Source organism: Heptranchias perlo, chromosome 7 (assembly GCF_035084215.1).
Source record: "Heptranchias perlo isolate sHepPer1 chromosome 7, sHepPer1.hap1, whole genome shotgun sequence".
NCBI classification, from domain to species: Eukaryota; Metazoa; Chordata; class Chondrichthyes; order Hexanchiformes; family Hexanchidae; genus Heptranchias; species Heptranchias perlo.
Genome location: NC_090331.1, coordinates 28,080,093 through 28,106,374, shown reverse-complemented (window position 1 = coordinate 28,106,374; position 26,282 = coordinate 28,080,093). Strand labels below are relative to the sequence as shown.

Here is a 26,282-nt window from a genome sequence, read left to right as displayed (position 1 = left end):
GAAGATTTCTGAATTTTAATGCTTTGTTAAATTGAATCCTTCATCACAATATTAAAATTTAGGAATTGGTAATAATAAATGCATATAAAACACTATTTTCATTATCTGATTTAAACACAACTGAAATTGAATTTCATATTACTTTGGTGCTGTTGATATATTGTGAACTGTAGCAAAACAAAGATCTTGCATTTGTTTAATGCCTTCCATGTCCTTGGGACATCCCAAAGTGCTTCAAACCTATTACTTTTGAAGTGCGGTCACTGTTGTTTTGCAGGCAGACATGTATTCTCCTTTATACCATTCATAATTACACCATTAAATATTTCACAGAGGTCATATTGCAGTCTAACTACGATAACTATTTTTCTTTGAATATTTGTTTGAAGAGAATGTTCAAAGTGAAAATATCCTAAACCCACATCACCAGTGTTTTTACTGCTTCCAGCTACACTTAGAATCAAACACTAAAGGGTGAATTTTCAAGCCTCTTGCCCAGTAGAAATGGGGTGGTAGCACCCAGAAATTGGGCGATGGTGAGCAATGACCTATAGACTTGTTATTATTGTCACCGTGCATACCATTGGGCGGCTGGAGTGGCCACCTAAGTCACATGGTAGATGCATTTAAAATGAAAATTGTGGACGTATGGCATATAGAGGACCCTGATTGCCATTTTTGGACTGAACTGGGCCATACATGCTCCATGCTCCAGCCAGTATTAGCTGGCAGCCCGGCTGTAATTTAATTAATACCAAACTGTGCAAGATCAGTGACAAATATATGCAATATAAAGCAGTGCAGTCTGCTGGTTACAGGCATGGGCATTTCAACTACCTTGATCTGTATTATGTATTGTCTCCTGCATTTGAACTGTAAGCTTGAATTTATAACAATGAACAAATGGAAATGGCTAACAGCTACTCTCTTCACTGCCTAAAATTCAGTGCATCATTCAAAAGATTAATTTAGATTTACCATAAGTATTAATACTGGTCATTTTTAACCTTGATTTATGATGCTATTATATTAATATTTATTAATTTTATAAGACTGAAAAATATATCAACTCATATTTTCAACTATGATTGGCCAGGGGAAGGAGAGGTTGTGAATGCAAAATCTCACCGACATCTTGCCATTGTTAAACTGTTCATCTCCAGTGCTGCTGGCAGTTATGCTATTAGAGGAATTGTAAGAGATAAGAAAGCTCTTTGCAAACACACTTTGTGGATATGGGCACCATTTCCTCCCTAAGATTCCAGTTGACTACAGTACAAGAAAACAGCAGAAACAGCCAGGCTTTTATTATTTTATTTAAACACACCAATATCAATAAAACGCAATTTCAAAGTGACCTGACATTTTATTTTTAAAAAAACTTCCAAGCAAAGCAGCTATGAAATTCAGTCGGAAACAACTATCTGTTGAATTTTAGGCTTGTCAAACCTTGAGAACAAAACCAGAAAAAAAAAGGAAATTGTAGTCCATCAACAGTCTTACAAAATCCTACTCAGTTTATGCTGTGAACAACTGTTTTGAGCTGAACTCTGGTGAATTGCATAAATTAATCACAATTAACAAACGTTTCAATGCAGTCAAATTAAGAAAATATAGGTATTATGCATGCAGACATAATGGCAAAACCTTTTTAAAAAAATCCTCTAATGTCTTTAGTCCTTTTAGTAAAGTTTTGATTATTTGAAAAGATTGATACAGACTGTTTTTGTTTCAGTAGCAAACACGTATCATATATGTCGTGATAGTAAAGATATCTCAGGTACAAAGCATTATAGCAAAACAAAACAGAAGCCCTTATTTTCAGTAAGAATTCAAATACAATTTTACTTTTGTGCCTTTGATCTGATAGAAGTATTGTTTATCACTGTAACTAAATGAAGTAAATTCCACTTGATGTAAAATTAAGAGGTTATATACTGTGTCAAATTTTCTGCCACAATCCATTAACCACATGATTGCATTATAGCAGACATTTTTTTCCACATGATTAATATAGCAATCTCAGGGCTCACTCATATAACTCTTGATGCCTGTTATTACTTCCACAAATGTCCAGAACAATGCTTAATAGTTATCCGACAAACATTTGACACTAAATTCAATTTTGAATGATGTGGAAACTGGCTTGGTTTGGAAATTCATTTAATCGGAAACAAACAGAATTCATCAAAGCTGAGTTGAACTGCGAAAATCATTATCCTACAATGCAGTAGAAATGAATGGGAAAGTAAAGATTGGTCAGGGAGTAAAATGTTATTAATTACTTACTTTAAAATCATTACTGTCTGTCTGCTGATCTCTCGACAGACACAGAGAAATGGAAGGGCTGTTTGAAAGTGCTACGAACTATAGATTCCAGTCGTGTTTGTGGTGAAGAACATCAGCAAAAAAAGCGCACTGCTGGGAAGAAATTGCTTTTCAAGAAGAATCTGAGTAGAATGGGTTCCCAACTCTTTGTCCCCTCCCCTCACTCTAATACGTATACAACATCCCAAACAGAAAGAATACAATTCTCTACAGCCTGGAAATCCCTGAACAAAATGGTTATAAATAAATTACACTGCAAATGCTTTCAAATCAATCTTTTGGAAAGCAAATCTGTGTAATATTTTTGGCACTGTCACACTTTCAGCGTAAATTTAAGTTTCCAGTAGTTAACAAAAGGCCACAATGTTGATGATCTGGAAAATGAGTTTTATTCAAGTCAAACATACCTCAAAATGTCTGCTTCCTTCTCCCTATCTAACAATTAATCAAAGTCCAAGATGTCCGCAGTGACGTTCAATTTGCACAAGGTGTTGGTTAGGCCACTGCATGCAGTTCTGGACATTCCATCATAGGAAGGTTATTACAGCCATGGAAAGAAGATTCATTAGAAAGATACTGGGAATGAGATGTTATAGGGGCTAATAATATGACCCTCATGCACCTGAGCACAAATGAACTGACATTGCTGGATAATGCGAGGTCAGCTGAGTTACATAATTTTCTGGCACTCCAGATGCATTGCTCATGATGTGTCAGGATTGCCAGCAGATGGTGAAGGGCTGTTGACTACCCAGTCTGTGCCAGACAATTTTCCAGCGTGTGGGGGAGGGTCACCAGGTGCAAACAGCATCTGGTCATGGGGGATAAAAAATGGCACAGAACATGGGGAATTGGGCAGGGGAGCCAGTTATTTTTAATGTCAATCTGCCCCCAGCGCTTGTCCCAAATGGGTGCCGTGTGATTGCAGCCCTGCTTAAGCACTCCAGCTCCATTATGAGGTGACCCCCTAATACAAATATTTTTTGGGAGTCCAATGAGCATTATGGACAGGCTGAGAGCCCCTTTTCTGCTTGCTGCCTGCATGCTGGAAACCTTCACTGTGTTAGTGTCTCAGATCTCTGCACCTAATAATAAAGGGAGCAGCCACCCAATGCATTTGAGTACACCAGGCATATTCCATCAGATTATTGGTCCTATAGTTCAGAATAGCTCAAAAAAATGGGGCTTTTCTTATTGTAGCAGATGGTTCTCGGGGATCTAATAAAGGATTTAAAAAATTGTTTATGGTTTGGGAGGGTAAGCGGTGAGAGATTGTTTATGCTGGTTGGTAAACCATTAACGAGGGAGCATAGACTGAGGGTTAGCACTAGAAGATGAAAGGAGAAGCTTGAAGAATTCTTTTCCCATTGATGGGATCAGAAATTGAAGTGCTTGGCCACAAGTGGTTCTTGAAGCAGAGACTATGAGATGTTAAATGGATACAAGGAAAAGGCAGGGCAATGGGATTTGACTAGAATGCTACAGTTGAAGGTCAAGCAGTGGCACACGCACGATGGATTGAATGGCTTCTTCCTGTGCTGTAATTTCTATGATTCCAAGATATTATGTTCTAATTTTAATATTACATTTTCCCTCTTTCTTTCCTTTGTAGAACAGCCTTTTTTCTTTATCTGGTTTTCCTTTATTCTAATATCTACCATGTCCCCACTACATAACCTGCTGTTGTGCATCTCTTTCTACTTGTAACTTGCTTGCTGGTAATATTTTAAATTCCTGCATTTCCATCTCAGACTATCATTTGTAAAGTTGAAACATGTTTGCAAACTAGTGAGGTGGTGACAAGGGCACAATTGGAGGCTGGGAAAGCCATAAACGCCTGAAAAACAAGACTGATGCAGAAGCATTGGAAAGACTGCTCTGGGCGACAAATTATCTTTCAAACACCAGGGGCCCGATATTAGGAGGGAGGTGGGTTGGCAGCGGGGGGTCGACTGGGCAGGTGGGTAACCCGCCCAGTGAAATCGGTGGGTTTGGCATGCGATGGTAAGTAAATTGAAGCCACTTACCTTGGTTTCCGGGTTTCGTGCTGGAAAGCTGCACAGCGGGTGGACTGCACACCCGCATCATAGGCTGTCAGCTGGAGGAGCCCTATTTAAACGGATAGTCCTCCACTGACTGATGCTGCAGAAAATAGGAAAAATTACAGCATGGAGCAGCCCAGGGGGAAGGCTGTTCCCAGGTTTAATGATGCCTCACTCCAGGTCTTACTGGATGGGGTGAGGAGGAGGAGGAGGAGGAGGAGGGAGATCTTCCACCCGGCAGACGGGAGGAAGTGGCCTGCCTCTGCCACCACAAAGGCCTGGCTTGAAGTGACAGAGGAGGTCACCAGCACCACCAACATATCACGCACCTGCATACAGTGCAGGAGGCGCTTCAATGACCTAAGTAGGTCAGCCGAAGTGAGTACTCTTCCTTATTCCCCTACACTCTGTCTGCCACATCACTGCCCCCACCCCACATCTCCTTCTGCACTGCCAACACTACTCTGTCACATCACTCCTCACACCCACTGAACCCTCAACCTCATCTTACCTGCACTTCCTCACCTCCCCAGTACTCATCCCACCACTACCACTCAACCCAATCCTCATACAATCTCATGGCTCTGTCTCATACTCACCTTCTCATGCATCTCTTTCACGATTAGTCTCACCCCACCTACCACTTCCTGTGCTGCAGCCACAGGGCATGCATCACATGTGTAGTAGGAAGCGTAAGGCAAACGTGTTATGAGCATGAAGGGGATGCACAAGGGTGTTTGAGGGTTTGTCATGGTCTTTACTTTTATTTGCTTTCTGATCAACTCACATTACATATTATATTGTCACCACATCTTAGCCATTCTTGACTGGCTTGTGCAATAATGCCCTTTCATGAGGTTCTCCATGAACACGCTTGATGCCACCCATTGGGTCACCCTACAGTGGGTGTATGTGTACTTGCATGACTACTTTGTGCAGGTGCCTGTTGCGCAGCACTGTGTTGTGTAGCTCCACGTGGCGGAGGTGGACGGCATGCCTGGCGAAGCTGGTGATGTTGTTCGTCCTCCAATGGAGTGATGAATGCAGCTATGGAACCCCCACCCGCCCCCCCGCCTCCTGACGGTGTGAGTGTGAGGGGGTCCGCAAAATAGGTAAATGTGTTTGGACAGCAGAGTTTAGGGTATGAAGTAATAATTTTGAGTGTGTAGACAACAGTGTGGCAGGCAAAACTTTGTCTGAGATGACAAGGTGCACTCCTACAATGAATGAGGTATTCCCCCCAACTGTCAAGGAATCCTCTGCATCTCCCAATGGCTGCTGACTGAAACACGTCTGCAACAACAGGGAGTGTTTCCCACAGCATGGGAAACACACTGAGGAGAGTCCAAAATCACATCCCTGTTAAAATCTCTTCCCAATGAGATGTGTCAACGATCTCAAGTACCTCCCTAACTATCTAAACTGTCATCCCGCCGGAAGTGGACGGGTTGGAGCCGGGCTCCAGACCCGTTCCGGGATTCCCCAATTTTAGGAATCCCCCGCCACGACCGCTCGGCCATCCTAAAATTGACCCCCACTTATATACAAATAAATACAGTATATAACTTTTTCAGATAGATGAACAAACTAAGCCATCAGACAGGGCCAAAATGAATGAGAAACAATGCAAGGTGTTCAATTAAAATTTAATGGTGGCAGAATGGGTGGTGATGCAATAAATTTAATTCACTCACTGTTTCCATTTATTGCTCAGTTATAACTTCCACCATACTGCCAATGGCTGCAAAAAATGCCCAGCATCAGACTGCTAGGTGGATATTTAAATATTTAGATCTGCCAGATAGTGCCAGTAATAGAAAGTGCTGAAAATGAGCAATACACGATTTACTGTCAGAAGTAGCCTGGTCATATTCACCCAGAGCATAAAATAGGCTAATGAATTTTAAAGTTAAATATAAATTATGTACCACTGAAGCACACTATAATCCATGCCAAAACTATGACCGTTCATTCTTTCCCATTTGCTGGCAAATGTATCTTGGCTGATTATTGCACCAGCCTTGTTCTGAGAAAACTAACAAATAAGCAAACTATTTCTTTTCTGACCACTTGAAAAATTGCAGGGTTAAAGTGTTCCAAATGTGATTATATTACCTCTCCGTATACTAGAACCAATTTCTCTTGTCAATCTTATCAAGAGAAAGATAGACAATAAAAACAGTAACTTGCATTTATATAGCATCTTTGATGCAGTAAAATGTCCCAAGGTGCTTCACAGGAGCGATATCAAAGAAAATTTAACACTGAGCCAATTAGCTATTAGGATAGGTGACTAAAAGCTTGGTCAAAGAGGTAGATTTTAAGGAACATCTTAAAGGGGGAGAGAGAGCTAGAGAGGCGGATAGGTTTAGGGAGGAAATTCCAGAGCTTACGGCCTAGGCAGCTGAAGGCACAGCCACCAATGGTGGAGCAATGAAAATCGGGGCTGCACAAGAGGCCAGAATTGGAGGAGCGCAGAGATCTCGGAGGGTTGTAGGGCTGGAGGAAGTTACAGAGATAGGGAGGAGCGAGGCCATGGAGGGATTTGAAAACAAGAATGAGAATTTTAAAAATCAAGGCATTGCCGGACTGGGAGCTAATGTCGGTCAGCGAACACAGGGGTAATGGGTGAACAGGACTTGGAGCGAGTTATGATGAGGGAAGCAGAGTTTTGGATGAGCTCAAGTTTACAGATATATTATCAAGTTGGTGCAGTTAATCAAAAGCTGTAACCTTTCTGCACTTAGCAGAAAGTATAACTGAATGGACTGTGCATTAAGTTACATCAGCAACTTGAAGCTTGGGGAGAAGGTGTTGTTGCTTATGTAATGCTTTAGAGATGATTGGAGTTTAAATGTTTGAAGCAGTCGAGTCACAGGCACATCAAATAAAACATTGTGCTGGAAATTGCCCTGAGTGGTGAACCAGCAGTGGTCATCGCTCATTAGATTTAAAGTCGTCCACTAAGTTACCGTGTTCTTTTTGGTAGCAACTTCTTTGAACTGCGAGTTCAAAAGACTTCTTCATTCTTTCCCGGGCTGTGCGAGTGGTGAAACATCCCTCAGCCAATCAGCTTGAAGCAAGCCACGCTGTGAGAACCAGGAAGTGCAGTTCATTCACGAATCGCGCTAACAACCAGGAAGTGCCAGACAAGGTTAGTGAATTTACAATAAAATGAGATAAAGCAAAATAAAGAGAGGGTAAGATTAAAAGACTCAGATAAAAGAGACAGAAAGAAAGAAAAAAAAATGTTTGAACTTCTACATTTTTTTTGAATGTTCAAAAACTATTAAAATCAGGAGTAATGGGACTCCACATTTTATAAAGTTAATTTTTAGTGCCTGAGAGGTTATTTGGCAGTCATTAATAGTTACCACATTGTTAAAACTTAGTTTAGTCCTAAAAAACTCAGCGTACCTATTTTGTGGTGAGATTAGTTAATTTCCAGATGGGCAGGAGAACAAGTTGGTGCTGGTCCATTGGTTGCAGCCGGTGAGGTCCCTTTAACGCGAAGCTGACAGATCACCGGTGAACTAGGAAGAGCAAGATCTGGATTTCCGCATTTACAGTCGCCGGAACTTGCTCTTTGATTATTTCGCCACTAATAACAGTGAGCGCTGTTAGGCTCACCTTTATTTTAAAAGCAATTTCCAGCCCAATGCTTTGGGCAAGCCACAATTAGAACATTTTTAAGGCTTGTGGAGAAGAAAGCAGGCAAGTGCAATTTGACAGTTTAAACAACTTATTAAAAGTTCATAATGGTTGTGGCAACAGCATATTTAGCATGGTGAGGTACTTCAGACAGATATCTCACTGGATATAGAAATGACAGCATTTTAACAGCTCCGGGAGTCAAAAGAAGGTTGGCGTCGGAGTGGTGTGATGCAAGGTATGACAGAAAAGCTGTGAACTCAATTATGCATTTAGAACAATCTTCTGGTGTTGAAGTTGTTGAAGTGAATGTTGGCGTGGTAAGGTAATAACTAGACATGGTCTTAGACACTAGAATGGTTTGACTGGCAAGCTTGGATCTGTGCTGCCTCACATAGCACCATAACTACAATAGAAAACTGCAGTACTTTCAAAAGCAGGTGTAACATTATGAAAGTATAAATTCTTTAACATTGATCTTTTAGAGGATGAGCAATATTCTGCAGTATATTAATTAGTGTTAAAGTTCTCTGCTCCAGATATCAGAAGTGTGAAGAGATATATAGCAATTTTAAAGGGTAACTCCATTAGGTTAAAAAATACTTTCAAACAGTTGAGTCATGAACAGATTCATCTGGGCAATGTTCTAAACCTAATGCTATCTCACAGAACTCTATAACAAGCATGTCAGCACCAGAAGGATGCAGTTTTCTCTATATACATTAGAGCTCCGCTATCAAATGCTATAGAAATTCCGTAAGATGTTCCAGATTTTAAGCTGCTTTTAATTTTTACAGCACAGGCAGAATTTATTAGTCAATTTTCACAAATGCTATCTTCTTGCTATTGAAAAGTGCATTGTACCAAATGAATTTTTTATATATTCAGAAAATTTTGTTTGTCAATAAACCTTTGGTCTTTACAATTTTTTTAATCACTTAAGATCAAATCTAAATATTCTGCACTATACCCCCATCAATCTGAACTAATCAGGCAAAAATGCACCTTTTTCAAAAAAAACTCCAAAATTATAGTTTTATATAGTGTCATAGTTTTTGTAAAGCTCAACCAGTCAGGTAACATTAACATTTTTAAGACCAAATCCAAATAGTCTCTAGTTTTAATAACTTTTTTAAGTTAAGGTATTAGTTTCTAGCATCAATAGATAGTGCAGATTTCACACCCATATTCACCAATTTAGAGATTCCCCCTCACCATCCAAAAATATTCCTCCACATCCCATTTTTTTGTCCTTTTTTTGAATACGCACAAGCAAAGTTATTTATGTTGAAAAAGTTCTCAGTTTGATCATAGTTCATTTTGAATTACTATAGATGAATACTACTGTGACAAAACAGAGCAGGAAAGATGGTGCTTCTTTACAGGCTAATAAAGATCAGCATTGCCAGAGAACATGGGCTACACATCACATGATGGTCCCAAATGACTTGAGCACAGACCCAGTGACATCGGGTTCATAGATTTGTCAGTTTTCCAAGTGCAGACAGGAGACTTCCATCTGAGAGAGTACACAAGCCCCAGTTTTATCCAAACCTGAACATATTCAACTGGAGCCAACAGTGCTTGGTGTTGGCTAAGATCCAGTAAAACAGTACAAATTGAGACTTATTGGATTTTCTGACTTGGATGTATTTTCATCCCTGCTCAGGATTAGGGTGAAATTGTACTGTGCAATATTAGCATTTGAACGCTTGTGTGAAATTCCTCGGTTTGCAATTTCAACAAAGTCATTAACTCATATAAAATAAACAGGCTAATGCCTCTGTTAAAATAGCAGATAAAGGAATTTCATATATATATGTTAACAAGTTCATATGCTAATATCACATAGTCGTTTTAGATGCTTGGTTAGAATGTGCAAAGTTTTACCTTCCCAAACCAAGCCAGGTATAATAGAAACATATCAAAATCTTATCTCCCACACAAAACAAAATAAAAATGCAACTCATCCAGCATATACTATTACATTAAAATAAAAACAATGAAAAGCTAAATAAGAACCAAGCCAGCAGTTCAGTCAGACCCTGAAATTTGGATGAGTTTGATTTAGTTTTCAGTTTGTTATTCATCCCTATTCATTTTTGAAGAAATAACTACTGTAACTTTCAAAACTGCTTAAAATTAGGGCATTTCCCCAAAGAGTACAGGTATCTAAACTACTAATAGGAAAACTAACGGGGATATTTATAATTGATAAAATTAGGTCTATTCAGCTGAAAATGTTGCAGCAGAGATTGTCAAATGTGCCATACTTCTACCAAAAAACAGAACTGGTATAAAATTTAAAAAAAAATTAAAAATTGGTTTGTGTGATTCTTCCAAGTACAGGATCAAATACAATGGGAGATGCAATCAGCAGCTTTGTTTTACGTGGTTTAGTGCAGGTGGCTTTCCCTGTCCATTAAACAGAAATATTGGACAACAGGTCAGTCAAGAATCCTCAGCGAAAAAACACAGGTAGTGCTGATGCAAAAAAATATAATCAGAACACTGTCATTACATAGAAAAATTAATCCTTTCTTTATACATTTATACAGTGTTTAAAAAAGATACAAGACTAAAGGATAATCTAAGCAACAGTCTCCCTCAGGCCATCTTCTAATTTCTTTGGAAGAAGCTCTTTCTTTTCCTCTGTGCTGGCTAAGGAATTCCGGCAGTTTGATGCATCCAAGTACAGTTTTGCATAAACAGGATTTGAGTAATTTGTCGGCTGTCAAATAAGGAAAGGACAAAGGTCACATTATTGAATTTTAAATGTCACTAGATCCTTAGAACACTGCAAATGAGATTCTGAGTGTACAAAACTCTCAAGACAATATTAAATTAGCATTCGTTCATGGTACAAAAGGATACTGTATTTATTATTCATTAAAATTGAAATATACATGCCCGCAGCAACAGCAGCTAAAGGTCTGAAATATGATGGTTTTAGAATCAATTTAGTATTGTGCTTATGTCGCTGCATTTCCATTAATCTTTCGTGAGATTTTGGTATCTCTATTCTCAGTCACATTCAAACTCATTAAATGCAGCCACTGTGACTATCAGTGCGGAAAGAGAGTTTACTTTACGTTAGTGTTGCAGTGTGTGTATTTTATAAGTTAAGGTGACAACAGAGATGAATTGAAATTATTCTCATGGAGAAATAAAATTCTCAGTGAAAAATCACAAGCGCATTTCCTAGCAGAATATCTACTGAACAGAAATGCTGATCTCACTGTTGTACACGGGTGTCAAGCAAATGATATTAGGACTGATGGTAACAATTATTCGATCTTAAATAAATTACATAGAATTACAACAAAATAGGCATGTTAGCAAAATTAAAGCCCGTGGGATTAAAGGGACATTGGCAGCATGGATACAAAATTGGCTGGGGAACAGAAAGCAGAGGGTAGTGGTAAACGGTTGTTTTTCAGACTGGAGGGAAGTATACAGTGGTGCTCCCCAGGGTCAGTATTAGGTCAGAAATGGACATGTTTGCTGATGATTGCAGTGTTCAATTCCATTCGCAACCCCTCAGATAATGAAGCAGTCCGCGCCCGCATGCAGCATGACCTGGACAACATCCAGGCTTGGGCCGATAATTGTCAAGTAACAGTCATAGAAACATAGAAAATAGGAGCAGGAGTAGGCCATTCGGCCCTTCGTCCTGCTCCGCCATTCAATACGATCATGGCTGATCCTCTATCTCAATACCATATTCCCGCTCTCTCCCCATATCCCTTGATGCCTTCTGTGTCAAGGAATCTTTCTAGCTCCTTCTTAAATATATTCAGTGACTTGGCCTCCACAGCCTTGTGGTAGAGAATTCACCACCCTCAGAGAAGAAATTTCTTTCAATCTCAGTCCTAAATGTCCTACCCCGTATCCTGAGACTGTGACCCCCTCGTTCTGGACCCCCCAGCCAAGGGAAACATCCTCCCTGCATCCAGTCTGTCCAGTCCTGTCAGAATTTTGTATGTTTCAATGAAATCCCCTCTCATTCTTCTAAACTCGAGTGAAAACAGGCCGAGTCGACCCAATCTCTCCTCATACGACAGTCCTGCCATCCCAGGAACCTTCGCTGCATTCCTTCTATGGCAAGTATATCCTTTCTTAGGTAAGGAGACCAAAACTGCACACAATACTCCAGGTGTGGTCTCACCAAGGCCCTGTATAACTGCAGTAAGACATCCTTGCTCCTGTACTCAAATCCTCTTGCAATGAAGGCCAACATATCATTTGCCTTCCTAACTGCTTGCTGCACCTGCATGTTTGCTTTCAGTGACTGGTGTACAAGGACAACCAGGTCCCTTTGTCCATCATCATTCCCCAATCTATCACCATTTCAATAATACCCTGCCTTTCTGTTTTTCCTTCCGAAGTGGATAACTTCACATTTATCCACATTATACTGCATCTGCCATGTATTTGCCCACTCACTCAACTTGTCTAAATCGCCTTGAAGCCTCCTCACAACTTACGATCCCACCTAGTTTTGTGTCGTCAGCAAACTTGGAAATATTACATTTGGTTCCCTCATCCAAATCACTGATATATATTGTGAATAGCTGGGGCCCAAGCACTGATCCCTGCGGTACCCCACTAGTCACTGCCTGCCACCCCCAAAAAGACCCATTTATTCCTATCTCTGTTTCCTGTCTGTTAACCAATTTTCAATCCATGCCAGTATATTACCATCAATCCCATGTGCTTTAATTTTGCACACCAACCTGTTATGTGGGACTTTATCAAACGCCTTCTGAAAATCCAAATAAACCACAACCACTGGTTCTCCCTTATCTATTCTATCCGTTACATTCTCAAAAAACTCCAGTAGGTTTGTCAAACATGATTTCCCTTTCATAAATCCATGTTGACTTTGTCTAATCCCATTGATATTTTCTAAATGTCCTGTTATCACATCCTTTATAATAGACTCTAGCATTTTTACTACCACTGATGTTAGGCTAACCGGTCTGTAGTTCTCTGTTTTCTCTTTCCCTCCTTTTTTAAATAGTGAGGTTACATTTGCCATTCGCGCCAGACAAGTGGCAGGCAATGACCATCTCCAACAAGAGAGAGTTTAACCACCTCCCCTTGACATTCAGCAGCATTACCATTGCTGAATCCCCCACCATCAACATCCTGGGGGTCACCATTGACCAGAAACTTAAGTGGACCAGCCATATCAATACTGTGGCTAATAGAACAGGTCAGAGGCTGGACATTCTGCGGCGAGTGACTCACCTCCTGACTCCCCAAAGCCTTTCCACCATCTGCAAGGCACAAGTCAGGAGTGTGATGGAATACTCTCCACTTGCCTGGATCAGTGCAGCTCCAACAACACTCAAGAAGCTCGACACCATCCAGGACAAAGCAGCCTGCTTGATTGGCACCCCATCAACATTAATTCTCTTCACCACTGGTGCACCGTGGCTGCAGTGTGTACCATCTACAGGATGCACTGCAGCAACTCACCAAGGCTTCTTCGACTGCACCTCCCAATCCCTGCGACCTCTACCACCTTGAAGGACAAGGGCAGCAGGCACATGGTAACAACACCACCTGCACGTTCCGCTCCAAGTCACACACCATCCCGACTTGGAAATTTATCGCCGTTCCTTCATTGTTGCTGGGTCAAAATCCTGGAACTCCCTACCTAACAGCATTGTGGGAGATCCTTCACCATATAGACTGCAGCGGTTCAAGGTGGCGGCTCACCACCATCTTCTTAAGGGCAATTAGGGATGGGCAATAAATGCTGGCCTTGCCAGTGATGCCCACATCCCACGAACGAATAAAAAAAAAAGGACTATTGCTCTTTTTTGATATATATTAAAGACCTGGATTTGGGTATAGAGGGTATAATTTCAAAGTTTGCAGATGTCATGAAACTCGGAAATGTGGTAAACAATGTGGAGGATAGTAATAGACTTCAAGAGGACATAGATAGACTGGTGAAATGGGCAGACACACGGCAGATGAAATTTAACACAGAAGTATGAACTGATGCATTTTGGTAAGAAGAATGAGGAGAGGCAATATAAACTAAATGGTACAATTTTAAAGGGGGTGCAGGAACAGAGACACCTCGGGGGTGCACATACACAAATCTTTGAAGGTGGCAGGACAAGTTGAGAAGGCTATTAACAAAACATGTGGGAACCTGGGCTTTATTAAGAGAGGCATAAAGTACAAAAGCAAGGAAGTTATGCTAAACCTTTATAAAACACTGCTTAGGTTTCAACTGGAGTATTGTGTTCAATTCTGGGCACCACACTTTAGGAAGGATGGCAAGGCCTTAGAGAGAGTGCAGAAGAGATTTACTAGTATGGTACCAGGGATGAGGGATTTTAGTTATGTGGAGGGACTGGAGAAGCTGGAGTTGTTCTCCTTAGAACAAAGAAGGTTAAGGGGCGATTTGGTAGAGGTGTTCAAAATCATGAAGGGTTTTGATAGAGTAAATAAAGAGAAACTGTTTGCAGTGGCAGAAGCGTCGGTAACCAGAGGACACAGATTTAAGATGATCAGTAAAAGAGTTGTAATGATCAGGGATGCTCTGTCTGAAAGAGTGGTGGAAACAGATTCAATAGTAACTTTCAAAAGAGAATTAGATAAATACGTGAAGGGAAAAAAATTATAGGGCTATGGGGAATAGCTGTTGGATAGCTGTTCCAAAGAGCCGGCATGTGCAAGATGGGCCGAAGGGCCTCCTCTCGTGCTGTACCTACTATGATACTATGATACATAGAATGTACAGCACAGAAACATTCGGCCCAACAGGTCTATGCTGGTACTTATGCTTCACATGAGGCTCCTTCCCGCCTACCTCATCGAACCCTATCAGCATATCTTTCTATTCCTTTCTCCCTCAAATATTTATTTAGCTTCCCCTTAAATGTATCTATGCTAGTCGCCTCAACTACTCCTTGTGGTACCAAGTTCCACGTTGTAACCACTCTCTGGGTAGAGAAGTTTCTTCTGAATTCCCTATTGGAATTATTAGTGACTACCTCATATTTATGGCCCCTAGTCTGGTCTCCCCCACATCTTCTCTATGTCTACTGTATCAAACCCTTTCATTATCTTAAAAGACCTCTATTAGGTCACCCCTCAGTCTTCTCTTTTCTAGAAAAGAGCCCAGCCTGCTCAATCTTTCCTGATAGGTATAACCTCTCAATTTTGGTATCATCCAAGTACATCTTTTTTGCATCTTCTCCAGTGCTTCTATATCCTTTTTATAATATGGAGACCAAAACTGTTCACAGTACTCCAAGTGTGGTCTAACCAAGGTTCTATACAAGTTTAACAGAACTTCTCTGCTTTTCAATTCTATCCCTTGGTTTGCTCTTTCTTATTGCCTTATTAACCTGCATCACTACTTTTAGAGATTTGTGTATCTGTACCCAGCCCCCAATCCTTCTGGTCCTCTATCTCATTTAGGGGATAAAATTGGTTAACCACCGAAAACAAGCGCTGGAATCGCAGTGTGCAATTAATCCACGCCTGGTCCTTGAGATGCAGGCAGCTCGTAACATTTGTGCTGCCTGGTGAGTTCAGTGATTGTTGCGTGCAGCCAGTGCTACTTGCGCTGTTGAGTGGCTGCATGCACCAGCAGGGGACCCAGATATTGGGAATGGCTCGCACCACTTAAAAAGTTGGCGGGGGGGTGGTGCACTGTGGCTGCAGGAAGTGGTGGAAGTCAATTGTGAAGACAATCTGTGCTGCAATATAGTGAAGTATTATGATGATGGGAACTCTGGAACTTTTAATGAACAACAACTTGGTTGCTCAAAGTTTGCGGAACTCATATTTTTGAAATACAAGATACGGGTCTGAACGGCGATCAGAAATCACACACGTAAAACACAGATGCAGGTCCCATCCTTATGTTTAAAAACTGTTGATTTATTTAAAACATTGAATAAAGGTTGCTCACAACTACATCCCACGTCCATCTACATGCCAGACCCCACCAATCTGCCGATCTGAGTTTGTACCAGGCCTGCGAGAGAGTGTGCACCAAGGTTCTCTGATGATGCACTAGAGGTCTTGGTGCAAGAGGTGGACAGAAAGAGGGGCCTCCTATATCTGCAGGGAGGCAAGAGGCCCTCCAGACATATACTCTCGAGACAGTGGAAGGCAGAAGGGGACGAGGAGCATAGCACCACGAACATGGATGCAGTTCAATGCTTTGATACGAGTGATCAAGGTGAGTGAGGCCAACTGTCAAGTGGCATTTCCTACCAACTGCACCACCAGTCACATCCACTGATCCACGCACTACACCCCCCCGCCCCCCCCATCACCCACCTACCAATAAACTCTTTCATAGGAACATAGGAACAGGAGGAGGCCATTCAGCCCCTCGTGCCTGCTCCGCCATTTGATAAGATCATGGCTGATCTGTGATCTAACTCCATATACCTGCCTTTGGCCCATATCCCTTTATACCTTTGGTTGCCAAAAAGCTATCTATCTCAGATTTAAATTTAGCAATTGAGCTAGTATCAATTGCCGTTTGCGGAAGAGAGTTCCAAACTTCTACAACCCTTTGTGTGTAGAAATGTTTTCTAATCTCGCTCCTGAAAGGTCTAATTTTTAGACTGTGCCCCCTAATCCTAAAATCCCCAACCAGCGGAAATAGTTTATCTCTATCCACCCTATCTGTTCCCCTTAATATCTTATAAACTTCGATCAGATCACCCCTTATCCTTTGAAACTCTAGAGAATACAACCCCAATTTGTGTAATCTCTCCTCATAACTTAACCCTTGAAGTCCGGGTATCATTCTAGTAAACCTACGCTGTACTCCCTCCAAGGCCAATATGTCCTTCCGAAGGTGCGGTGCCCAGAACTGCTCACAGTACTCCAGGTGCGGTCTAACCAGGGTTTTGTATAGCTGCAGCATAACTTCTGCCCCCTTGTACTCTAGTTCTCTAGATATAAAGGCCAGCATTCCATTAGCCTTATTGATTATTTTCTGCACCTGTTCATGACACTTCAATGTTCCATGTACCTGAACCACTAAGTCCCTTTGGACATCCACTGTTTTTGACTTTTTACCATTTAGAAAGTATCCTGTTCTATCCTTTTTTGATCCAAAGTGGATGGCCTCACATTTGTCTACATTGAATTCCATTTGCCACAGTTTTGCCCATTCACCTAATCTATCAATATCCCTTTGTAATTTTATGTTTTCATCTACACTGCTTACATTGCCACCAATCTTTGTGTCATCGGCAAACTTAGATATGAGACTTTCTATGCCTTCATCTAAGTCGTTAATAAATATTGTCACATCCTGCCAATGTGAGTACCTACCCATTATCCCTACTCTCTGTCGCCTTTCGCTCAGCCAATTTCCTAACCAAGTCTGTACTTTTCCCTCGATTCCATGGGCTTCTATTTTAGCTAACAGTCTCTTATGTGGGACCTTATCAAATGCCTTCTGGAAGTCCATATAAATAACATCCAATGACATTCCCCTGACCACTACTTTAGTCACCACTTCAAAAAATTCAATCATGTTTGTCAGGCACAATCTACCTTTCACAAATCCATGCTGGCTCTCTCTGATTAACTGAAAATTCTCGAGATGTTCAGTCACCCTATCCTTAATTATAGACTCCAGCATTTTCCCCACAACAGATGTTAGGCTAACTGGTCTATAATTCCCCGGTTTCTCTCTCTCTCCTTTCTTAAAAAGCAGAGTGACATGTGCAATTTTCCAATCTAGGGGAACAGTTCCTGAATCTAGAGAACTTTGAAAGATTATAGTTAGGACATCTGCAATGTGCTCACCTACTTCCTTTAAAACCTAGGATGGAAACCATCTGGTCCTGGGGATTTGTCACTCTTTAGTGCTATTATTTTCTTCATTACTGTTGCTTTACTTATGTTAATTTTATCGAGTCCCTGTCCCCGATTCAATATTAGTTTTCTTGGGATTTCCGGCATGCTATCCTCTTTTTCTACTGTAAATACTGACATAAAGTAATTGTTCAACATGTCCGCCATTTCCCCATTATCAATGACAATATCCCCACTTTCAGTTTTTAAGGGGCCAACACTGCTCCTGACCACCCTCTTTTTCCTAATAGAACTATAAAAGTTCTTCGTATTGGTTTTGATATCCCTTGCAAGTTTCTTTTCATACTCTCTTTTTGTAGCTCTTACTATCTGTTTTGTGACCCTTAGTAGATCTTTGTATCTTTCCCATTTGCCAGGATCTATGCCATTTTTTGCCTTTTTGTATGCCCTTTCGTTATGTCTTATACTGTCCCTTACCTCTTTAGTTGTCCATGGCTGTTCTTTTTTGGCAATTAGAGTTCTTGCCCCTCAGGGGTATAAACCGATTCTGTATCACATTAAATGTTTCTTCAAACATTTCCCACTGATCATCAGTCGTTTTACCCATTAACAGATTTGCCCAGTTTACTGTGGACAGTCTCTGTCTCATCCCATTGAAGTCGGCCTTACCCAAGTCTAGAATCTTAGCAGCTGATTCACTTTTTTCGCTTTCAAACACTACATTGAACTCGATCATGTTATGATCGCTATTGGATAGATGTTCGCGCACAGTTAAGCCGTTAACTAAATCTGGTTCATTACTCATTACTAAATCTAGTATGGCTGGCCCCCTTGTTGCCTCGAGGACATACTGCTGTAGAAACTATCCCGGACACACTCAAGAATTCACTACCTTTCTCTACCAGTTGCTAGTCTGCTTTCCCCAATCTATGTGAAGGTTAAAGTCCCCCATTAAAACCACTATGCCTTTCTTACACGCTTGTCTAATCTCTGCATTTATACAATCTAGCACTTCAGAGCTGCTGCCAGGGGTCCTATACACAACTCCCACAATAGTCTTAGATTCTTTCCTATTTCTCAATTCAACCCATAAGGTCTCTGTTGGCTGCTAACCTCTCAATATATCCTCCTTTCAATCAGTACTCAACTCTTCCAATCAGATGCTTCTTCTCACCCTCACGCATTACCACTATTGCATGCGGCACACCCACAACTCACAGGTCACATACATTGGCAGCTGTTCAACCATGTCAGCCACATCACCCAAACATCTTGCAGGACACTCACTGGCACACTTTCTTGCAGGAGAAGGTGGTGCACTAGAGGAGGCAGCAAGTGGCAGTGGCTCCATGGAACATGAACCAGTTGTCCTCTCTCAGGATGACAGCATTCCTGTCCCACCCCTGCCACTCCACCAGTACTCTTGCTGTTGCCTGTCAGCTAGCCAGTCCACTCCCTGTAGAGTATTGAAACTTTAATATGGGAAGATAGGAACAGGAGTAGGCCATTTAGCCCCTCGAGTCTGTTCCGCCATTCATTGAGATCATGGCTGATCTCTGACCTAACTCCATATACCAGCCTTAGCCCCATATCCCTTCCTAACAGCACTGTGGGAGAACCTTCACCACACGGACTGCCGCGGTTCAAGAAGGCGGCTCACCACCACCTTCTCAGGGGCAATTAGGGTTGGCAATAAATGCCTGCCTCGCCACCCCCACATCCCATGAACGAGTATAAAAAAAAAATCCCTTCATACCTTTGGTTAACAAAAATCTATCAATCTCAGATTTAAAATTAACAATTGAGCTAGCATCAACTGCCGTTTGCGGAAGAGAGTTCTGAACTTCTACCACCCTTTGCGTGTAGAAGTGTTTTCTAACTTCGCTCTAATTTTTAGGCTATGTCCCCTAGTCCTAATATACAATTATAGAAGATCTCCAAAAACAGGTACAGATGCATCAGCAGCCAGAAGCAATAATCCAGCAACTAACCTGTAATTCCTGCATGATCCCTTTAAATAGCACTTGGGGGGGATCCTCTGGGCCGTTTAAGATCTGTTCAGCTGGAGCATGGAGTTCCAATGTAGCAGCGGTCCCTTTAAATCAGTGTTGGACACTGATTTAGGTCATAATCTCCCTACTTTACATGCTGCCGGCGTTTGTTAGGTGAATGTTCTCACCAATATGGCGTCCTGTGCACGTCATGCCGGAAGTGTACGCGCGCATCTCAGACGCCATTTTCGGGCTTAGGAGTCTGTGTAGCGCCTACACAATGGCCGTTACATGGCCCAATTTAGCGCACCAAGATTCTCATTATAAAGTAGTATGTGGCCTCCTTATTCTGCCTACCAAAATGTAATGCCTCACACCTATCTATATTGAAATTCGTCTGCCAATTACACGCCCATTCTGCAAGTTTATTAATGTCTTCCTGTACGTTGTCACAGTCTTCCTCGGTATTAACTATGCATCCCAATTTGGTGTCGTCCTCAAATTTTGACATTGTACTTCAGATTTCCGAATCCACATCGTTTATGCAAATAGTGAATAACAGTCGTCCCAGCACCGATCCTTGCGGAACACCACTTCCCACCTATTGCCAGTCTGAGTAACAACCTTTAACCCCCTACTCTCTGTTTTCTGTTTTGTAGCCAGCTTGGCTATCCATTCTGCTACTTGCTCCCTGACTCCAAATGCTCTGACCTTAGTCATGAGTCTACTATGCGGTACCTTATCGAAGGTCTTTTGAAAATCTAAATATACTATATCTACTACTTTACACTTGTCAACCCTTTCTGTTACTTCTTCAAAGAATTCAATAAGGTTGATCAAACATGACCTCCCCTTTTGCAGTCTGTGCTGACTATCCTTTATTATATTTTGATGTTTTTCTATTACATCTTTGACAAAGCATTCCATTGTCTTTCCTATCACTGACGTTAAGTTAATTGGCCTATTGTTCCCTGGACTGGTTTTATCTCCATTTTTAAATATAGGAATCACATTAGCTATCCAGCAGTCCTCTGGCACTATTCCCTTTTCTAATGAATTTTTAAATATATGTAATAGTGTCTCTACAATCTCTTCCCTAACTTCTTTTAATATGCACGGATGCAATCTACCAGGGGTTTTATCATCCATAAGTTTGCTTAGTTTATCAATTATCTCTCCTCTTTCTTAAATGTCTTCATATCTTTTTTGATCTCTTCTTCTAATGTCATGCCCACCATATTAGCCTCCCTGTTAAATACTGAGGCAAATAAATTATTTCATATTTCTGCCTTTCCTGTGAGTTTATCGTGTGTATCCCTTAGTGGCCCTATCCCTATACTGATTTTTCTTTTGTTATTTATGTGTCTGTAGAATACTTTACCACTTCTTTTTATATTCCTTTATAATTTAATTTCATAGTTTCTCTTTGCCTTCCTAATTTTTTTTAAAAACTTCTTTCCTAACCTCTTCATATTCCCTTTTGTCTCATATGTTGTCTATGTACTTAGTGTACGCCTTTTTCTTTAGTTTCAATTTTGCTCTTATTACTTTATTCATCCATGGTGTATCATTACTGTCTAGTTTGTTCTTGCTTTTTAGTGGGATATATTTCTCCCGCACTCCATTGATCACCGTTTTAAATGTTTCCCACTGCTGTTCTATTTCTTTGTTTATCAGTAAATTTTTCCAGTTTGTTTTCCCTAGATCCATTCTCATCCACTGAAAATCAGCTTTTTTCCAATTTCTTACTTTGGTCTTCATCTTAATTATGTCCTTCTCAATCTTTATCTTAAACCTTATCATGTTGTGATCGCTATTGCCCAGATGTTCCCCTACATTTACTTCTCTTATCTGTTCTGGTTCATTTCCCATTACTAGATCCAGCAGTGCTCGATATAAATAGACATTTCATGTCTCCTCAATGGGCAGGTGCTTCCGCATTCTCCATGAATGATTCCACTGAAGCCCAATAGTCGCCAAGTTTCCACATGCAACAGTTTATTGCTAATTGGAAAGAATTCAACGTTGGCTCCAAGCTCCAATATTGAGAACTGAAATTCTGAGTAGCTGTTTGATAATGTTTCCAATTCCAATGTAAAAAATGTCAATAATGTTTGAAAGTCAGAGCTGTGAAGTCAATAAAAAAAAAATCGGGCACAGTATAAAATGGGCTGGTGATTCATATGAGCCCGTTTCGCACTACTGGTGTAGAGCAATTGTACCCCCATAGAATCAATCAGAGAAGATCTTTCTATAATAGAGGTCTACACTTGCCATTATGCTCAAGAATGTCCATGGGCAAGTCCAGAATTTGTTTGAGCATACATTTATTTTTCTCCCATTGATTCCCTTTCATTGGAATGTATATCCCAAGTCTCATATCAGTATTGGATTCCTGTGCATTGATCATGCAAATATACATTTTTGAAGTATAGATAAGGGATCGCTAAATTCATTCGATACAGACTGGGACGAGGATGTTGTGTGGAGGGAGGAGGAAACTCATATCTAAATAGAGTCAGGATCCCAGCCACTGACTCTTGAAAAGGGGAATTTTATGCAAGAAAATAGAATTGCTAGGTGGATGTGCGTCTATTGTGCATGATCTCCCTTAACTGAACATTCCATTGTGGCCATTATTACTTCGAGACAACTAGTTTATGGGAAACACTGAGAATGAACAAAACATATAGTAACCAATGGATCTGATGCACAACAATGATTTTTGTCTATATTGATATATTGCCAACTCAGCTGCATTTTTTTCTCTTCCCCCAATTACATGCTTCAGAGGAGTTAAATGGGCTCCTAGTTTTCACTATTTTCCAACTTTCTAATGCAATAACGCACATACCTTTTCAGGATCTAATATAAAATCTGGATCCAGTAAGCCTCCGTCATTTTCATGACTGCGGTCAACTTCATACATGTTGTATGTTGGATTTCCAATTTCCACATTTATGCCTCCATTCGTCAGTGGCTGCCTCCGAACGGTTTTCACACTAACAGGAGGTTACCAAAACATGTTAACATGAATTCTCACTGTTAGAGAATTTGTGTCAAAGTACCTTAAGTTCAAATAGAAATCCTTGGATTCAACTTGGCCACAGGTTTTCGGGATGAAGTACAGAAATAACAGGTTGACATTCGCCTAGTGCAATAACAATATAAGGGAGTTGAGAGTATTTATTGTGACTTTTACACTCAGCAAGGTGAAGGATGTTGGTGCTGGTAAATGGAACACTTTCTACTTCAGGCAGCCAGTATCAACAAGTATTCCCAGGTTAGGTTAGATGCAGAGTAACAATCTCCCTACTCTATCTCAACAACAAGCCTCAGCACCAACCTTAGATAACTGCAAATTACTTTACCAGTGTGACATTTCTCCATTTCCGACACCAAGATTTTTTGCCCTCTCTGATTGAGATTATCAAATTGGTGCCAAATTATGCTGATTTAGGAGTGTTTTCTATCCTGCAGGAAGTGGATTGAGACTGCCCAAATTCATTTTACATCAGATGTTTACAGCCAGCAATGCAGATTTTCATTACACATTATTGTTTTAAGGATGCATTACAGTTAAAATCACTTACCGTAGCCTTCTTTTGCAAATGATTATTCCAACAACGACTGAAATAATCAAAACAGCCAAGATAACAAGTGGGATAATAAAAGTGATGTTTCCTGCAAAAGAGGAACAGAAATAGGTTACACATTCCACCAAATATCTTCCCTCACATATAATGGTAAATGTTCAAGTACAGTTACACATTTTCCACAGATGTGCTTTTTCTTAACATGGGCTTAAGGAGTAAATATATAACATGCTGACCATTGGTTTGACAATAGTGGCATTGTTGCATAACACTAGGTAGACAATATTGCATATTTTGAACAAACATTTGTGAAGAATACTTAACAAAGACCCCTGGATTACCTTCTGTATCCCAGAAGTGGGCTGACCTGATAACTCAGAAGATATCAAGTTGCAACTGAGTTATGATCAGTATGAGAAGTAAACATAAACTGCACACTGCAGTTCCTTGGTTTTCAGTGACATCATCATGAACCATGTATGAGTTCTCTCTGCTCTTAATTATGATATCATGGAGATTGCATGTTTAGAACAAATTGTGCAAAACTTATGTAGGGAAAAACAGGCTACAGGGAAAAAGGGAAAAACTTTGAAGGGAATATTTAAGAAAATAGTAAAACAGGTTAAAACGTATTAGGGGTTGCAAAAATGGCACTAGAGAGGATATAATAAAGTAAAAAATGTTATCATTATCGTAATAAAACATACTTAATGACAAAGTCAGATCTTCCAAAGATACAAAATAAAAGCAGTGAGTGGGAGGTTCTTGATGGTTAATAAGATTGGGGACTAAAAAAATTCCTTGGGCCAGAGTGCAGCGGAGCACCGAGTGTGACAGCTGAGAGTTTGGTGAGTGTGGGAGTTCGGTAAAGCGGGGGAAGGTGCTGCTTTGCCTTGCTTTTCCTAACTTTTTCCTCAGAGCAGCAGTGGACCTGAGCAGCAAAAGACTGAGAGTGGGGATAAAAGCAGCAACAGAACCGCAACAAGAGAAAACTACTGTGTGACGCGCAGGTGAGGCAGGAGAGTCCGAGAGGTGAGCACAGTAAAAAAAGGAGACACTGGGAGCGGGAGGAGAGTCTGAGAGGTGAACGCAGTGTAAATCTAAGGCAAGTCATTGCAGCAGAGCTCGCACCCGTGATATGCTCCTCCTGCACTACGTGGGAAGTCATGGACACTACCAGTGTCCCTGGTGACCATGTGTGCAGGAAGTGTGTCCAGCTGCAGCTACTGGCTAACCGCATTTCGGAGCTGGAGCTGCGGGTGGATTCACTGTGGAGCATCCGCGATGCTGAGATTATCGTGGAAAGCACGTTCAGTGAGGTGGTCACACCGCAGGTAAAGATTAGGCAGAAAGGAAATGGGTGACCGCCAGGCAGAGTAAAAGGACGAGGCAGGTAGAGCAGGAATCCCCTGGGGCCATCTCCCTCTCAAACAGATATTCCGCTTTGGATACTGTTGGGGGAGATGGCTTATCAGGGGAAAGCAGCAAGAGCCAAGTTTGTGGCACCATGGGTGGCTCTGCTGCACAGGAGAGGAGGAAGAAGAGCGGCAGGGCTATAGAGATAGGGATTCAATTGTAAGGGGAACAGATAGGTGTTTCTGCGGCCATAAACGTGGCTCCAGGATGGTATGTTGCCTCCCTGGTGCTAGGGTCAAGGATGTCATGGAGCGGCTGCAGGGCATTCTGGAGGGGGAGGGTGAACAGCCAGTAGTCGTGGTCCATATTGGAACCAACGACATAGGTAAAAAAAGGGATGAGGTCCTGCAAGGTGAATTTAAGGAGTTAGGAGATAAATTAGAAAGCAGGACCTCAAAGGTAGTGATCTCAGGATTATTACCAGTGCCACGTGCTAGTGAGTATAGGAACAGGAGAATAGACAGGATGAATGCGTGGCTACAGGGATGGTGTAGGAGGGAAGGATTTAGATTCCTGGGATCTTGGGACCGGTTCTGGGGAAGGTGGGACCTGTACAAGTGGGACGGGTTACACCCGAGCACGACCGGGACCAATGTCCTCGCGGGGGTGTTTGCTAGTGCTGTTGGGGAAGGTTTAAACTAGAGTGGCAGGGGCATGGGAACCTGAGCAGGGAGTCAGAAGGGAGTAAAGTTGAGAGCAGCAAGAGAGGGGAAGACCCAGGGGAAATTTACAATACAAATAGTACAAACAGTTGTTCAAGAACAAGTGAAAGGGAAAAGCGTAGAGCAGCAGAAAGAAATTGTACATTAGGCAATACAGATATAGTGAAAACTAGAAGGCGTAAGGCGATTAACCCAGCATCAAAGCTGATGGTCAGGCTAGGGTGTGTGGCCCAACTAAGAGTTCGACGTACAAATGCATGGAGTATAAGGAATAAATTAAATGAACTACAGGTTCAAGTTCAAATTGGAGGGTATGACATGATAGCTATTACTGAGACATGGCTGCAGGATGGTCAGGATTAGGAACTAAATATACTGGGTTATAAGGTCTACAGGAGAGATAGGGAAAATGGAAGCGGGGGAGGAGTAGCCTGAGTGATTAGAGATCAAATCACTTCAATGATAAAGGGGGATATAACGAGAGGTAAGCAGTCAACAGAGACCTTATGGGTTGAATTGAGAAATAGGAAAGAATCTAAGACTATTGTGGGAGTTGTGTATAGGACCCCTGGCAGCAGCTCTGAAGTGCTAGATTGTATAAATGCAGAGATTAGACAAGCGTGTAAGAAAGGCATAGTGGTCTTAATGGGGGACTTTAACCTTCACACAGATTGGGGAAAGCAGACTAGAAACTGTCAGAAAGGTAGTGAATTTCTTGAGTGTGTCCGGGATAGTTTTCTACAGCAGTATGTCCAAGAGGCAACAAGGGGGCAAGCC

The 26,282-nt window shown here is 41.3% G+C and overlaps 1 protein-coding gene across 1 annotated transcript in view; it reads right to left on the bottom strand.

The window, feature by feature from the left end:
- Nucleotides 1-6,000: 6,000 nt before the first annotated feature.
- The window catches only part of LOC137323576 (low-density lipoprotein receptor-related protein 1-like), a 1,400,855-nt gene continuing 1,380,573 nt past the window's right edge, over nucleotides 6,001-26,282 (bottom strand). The window contains exons 88-90 of the mRNA XM_067987196.1: nucleotides 23,425-23,515; nucleotides 22,686-22,833; nucleotides 6,001-10,752 (exon numbers count right to left, since the gene is read on the bottom strand). Of these exons, the coding sequence (XP_067843297.1) occupies nucleotides 10,612-10,752; nucleotides 22,686-22,833; nucleotides 23,425-23,515 (380 nt within the window). The 3' untranslated portion in view covers nucleotides 6,001-10,611. The remainder of the gene's footprint in view (nucleotides 10,753-22,685; nucleotides 22,834-23,424; nucleotides 23,516-26,282) is intronic.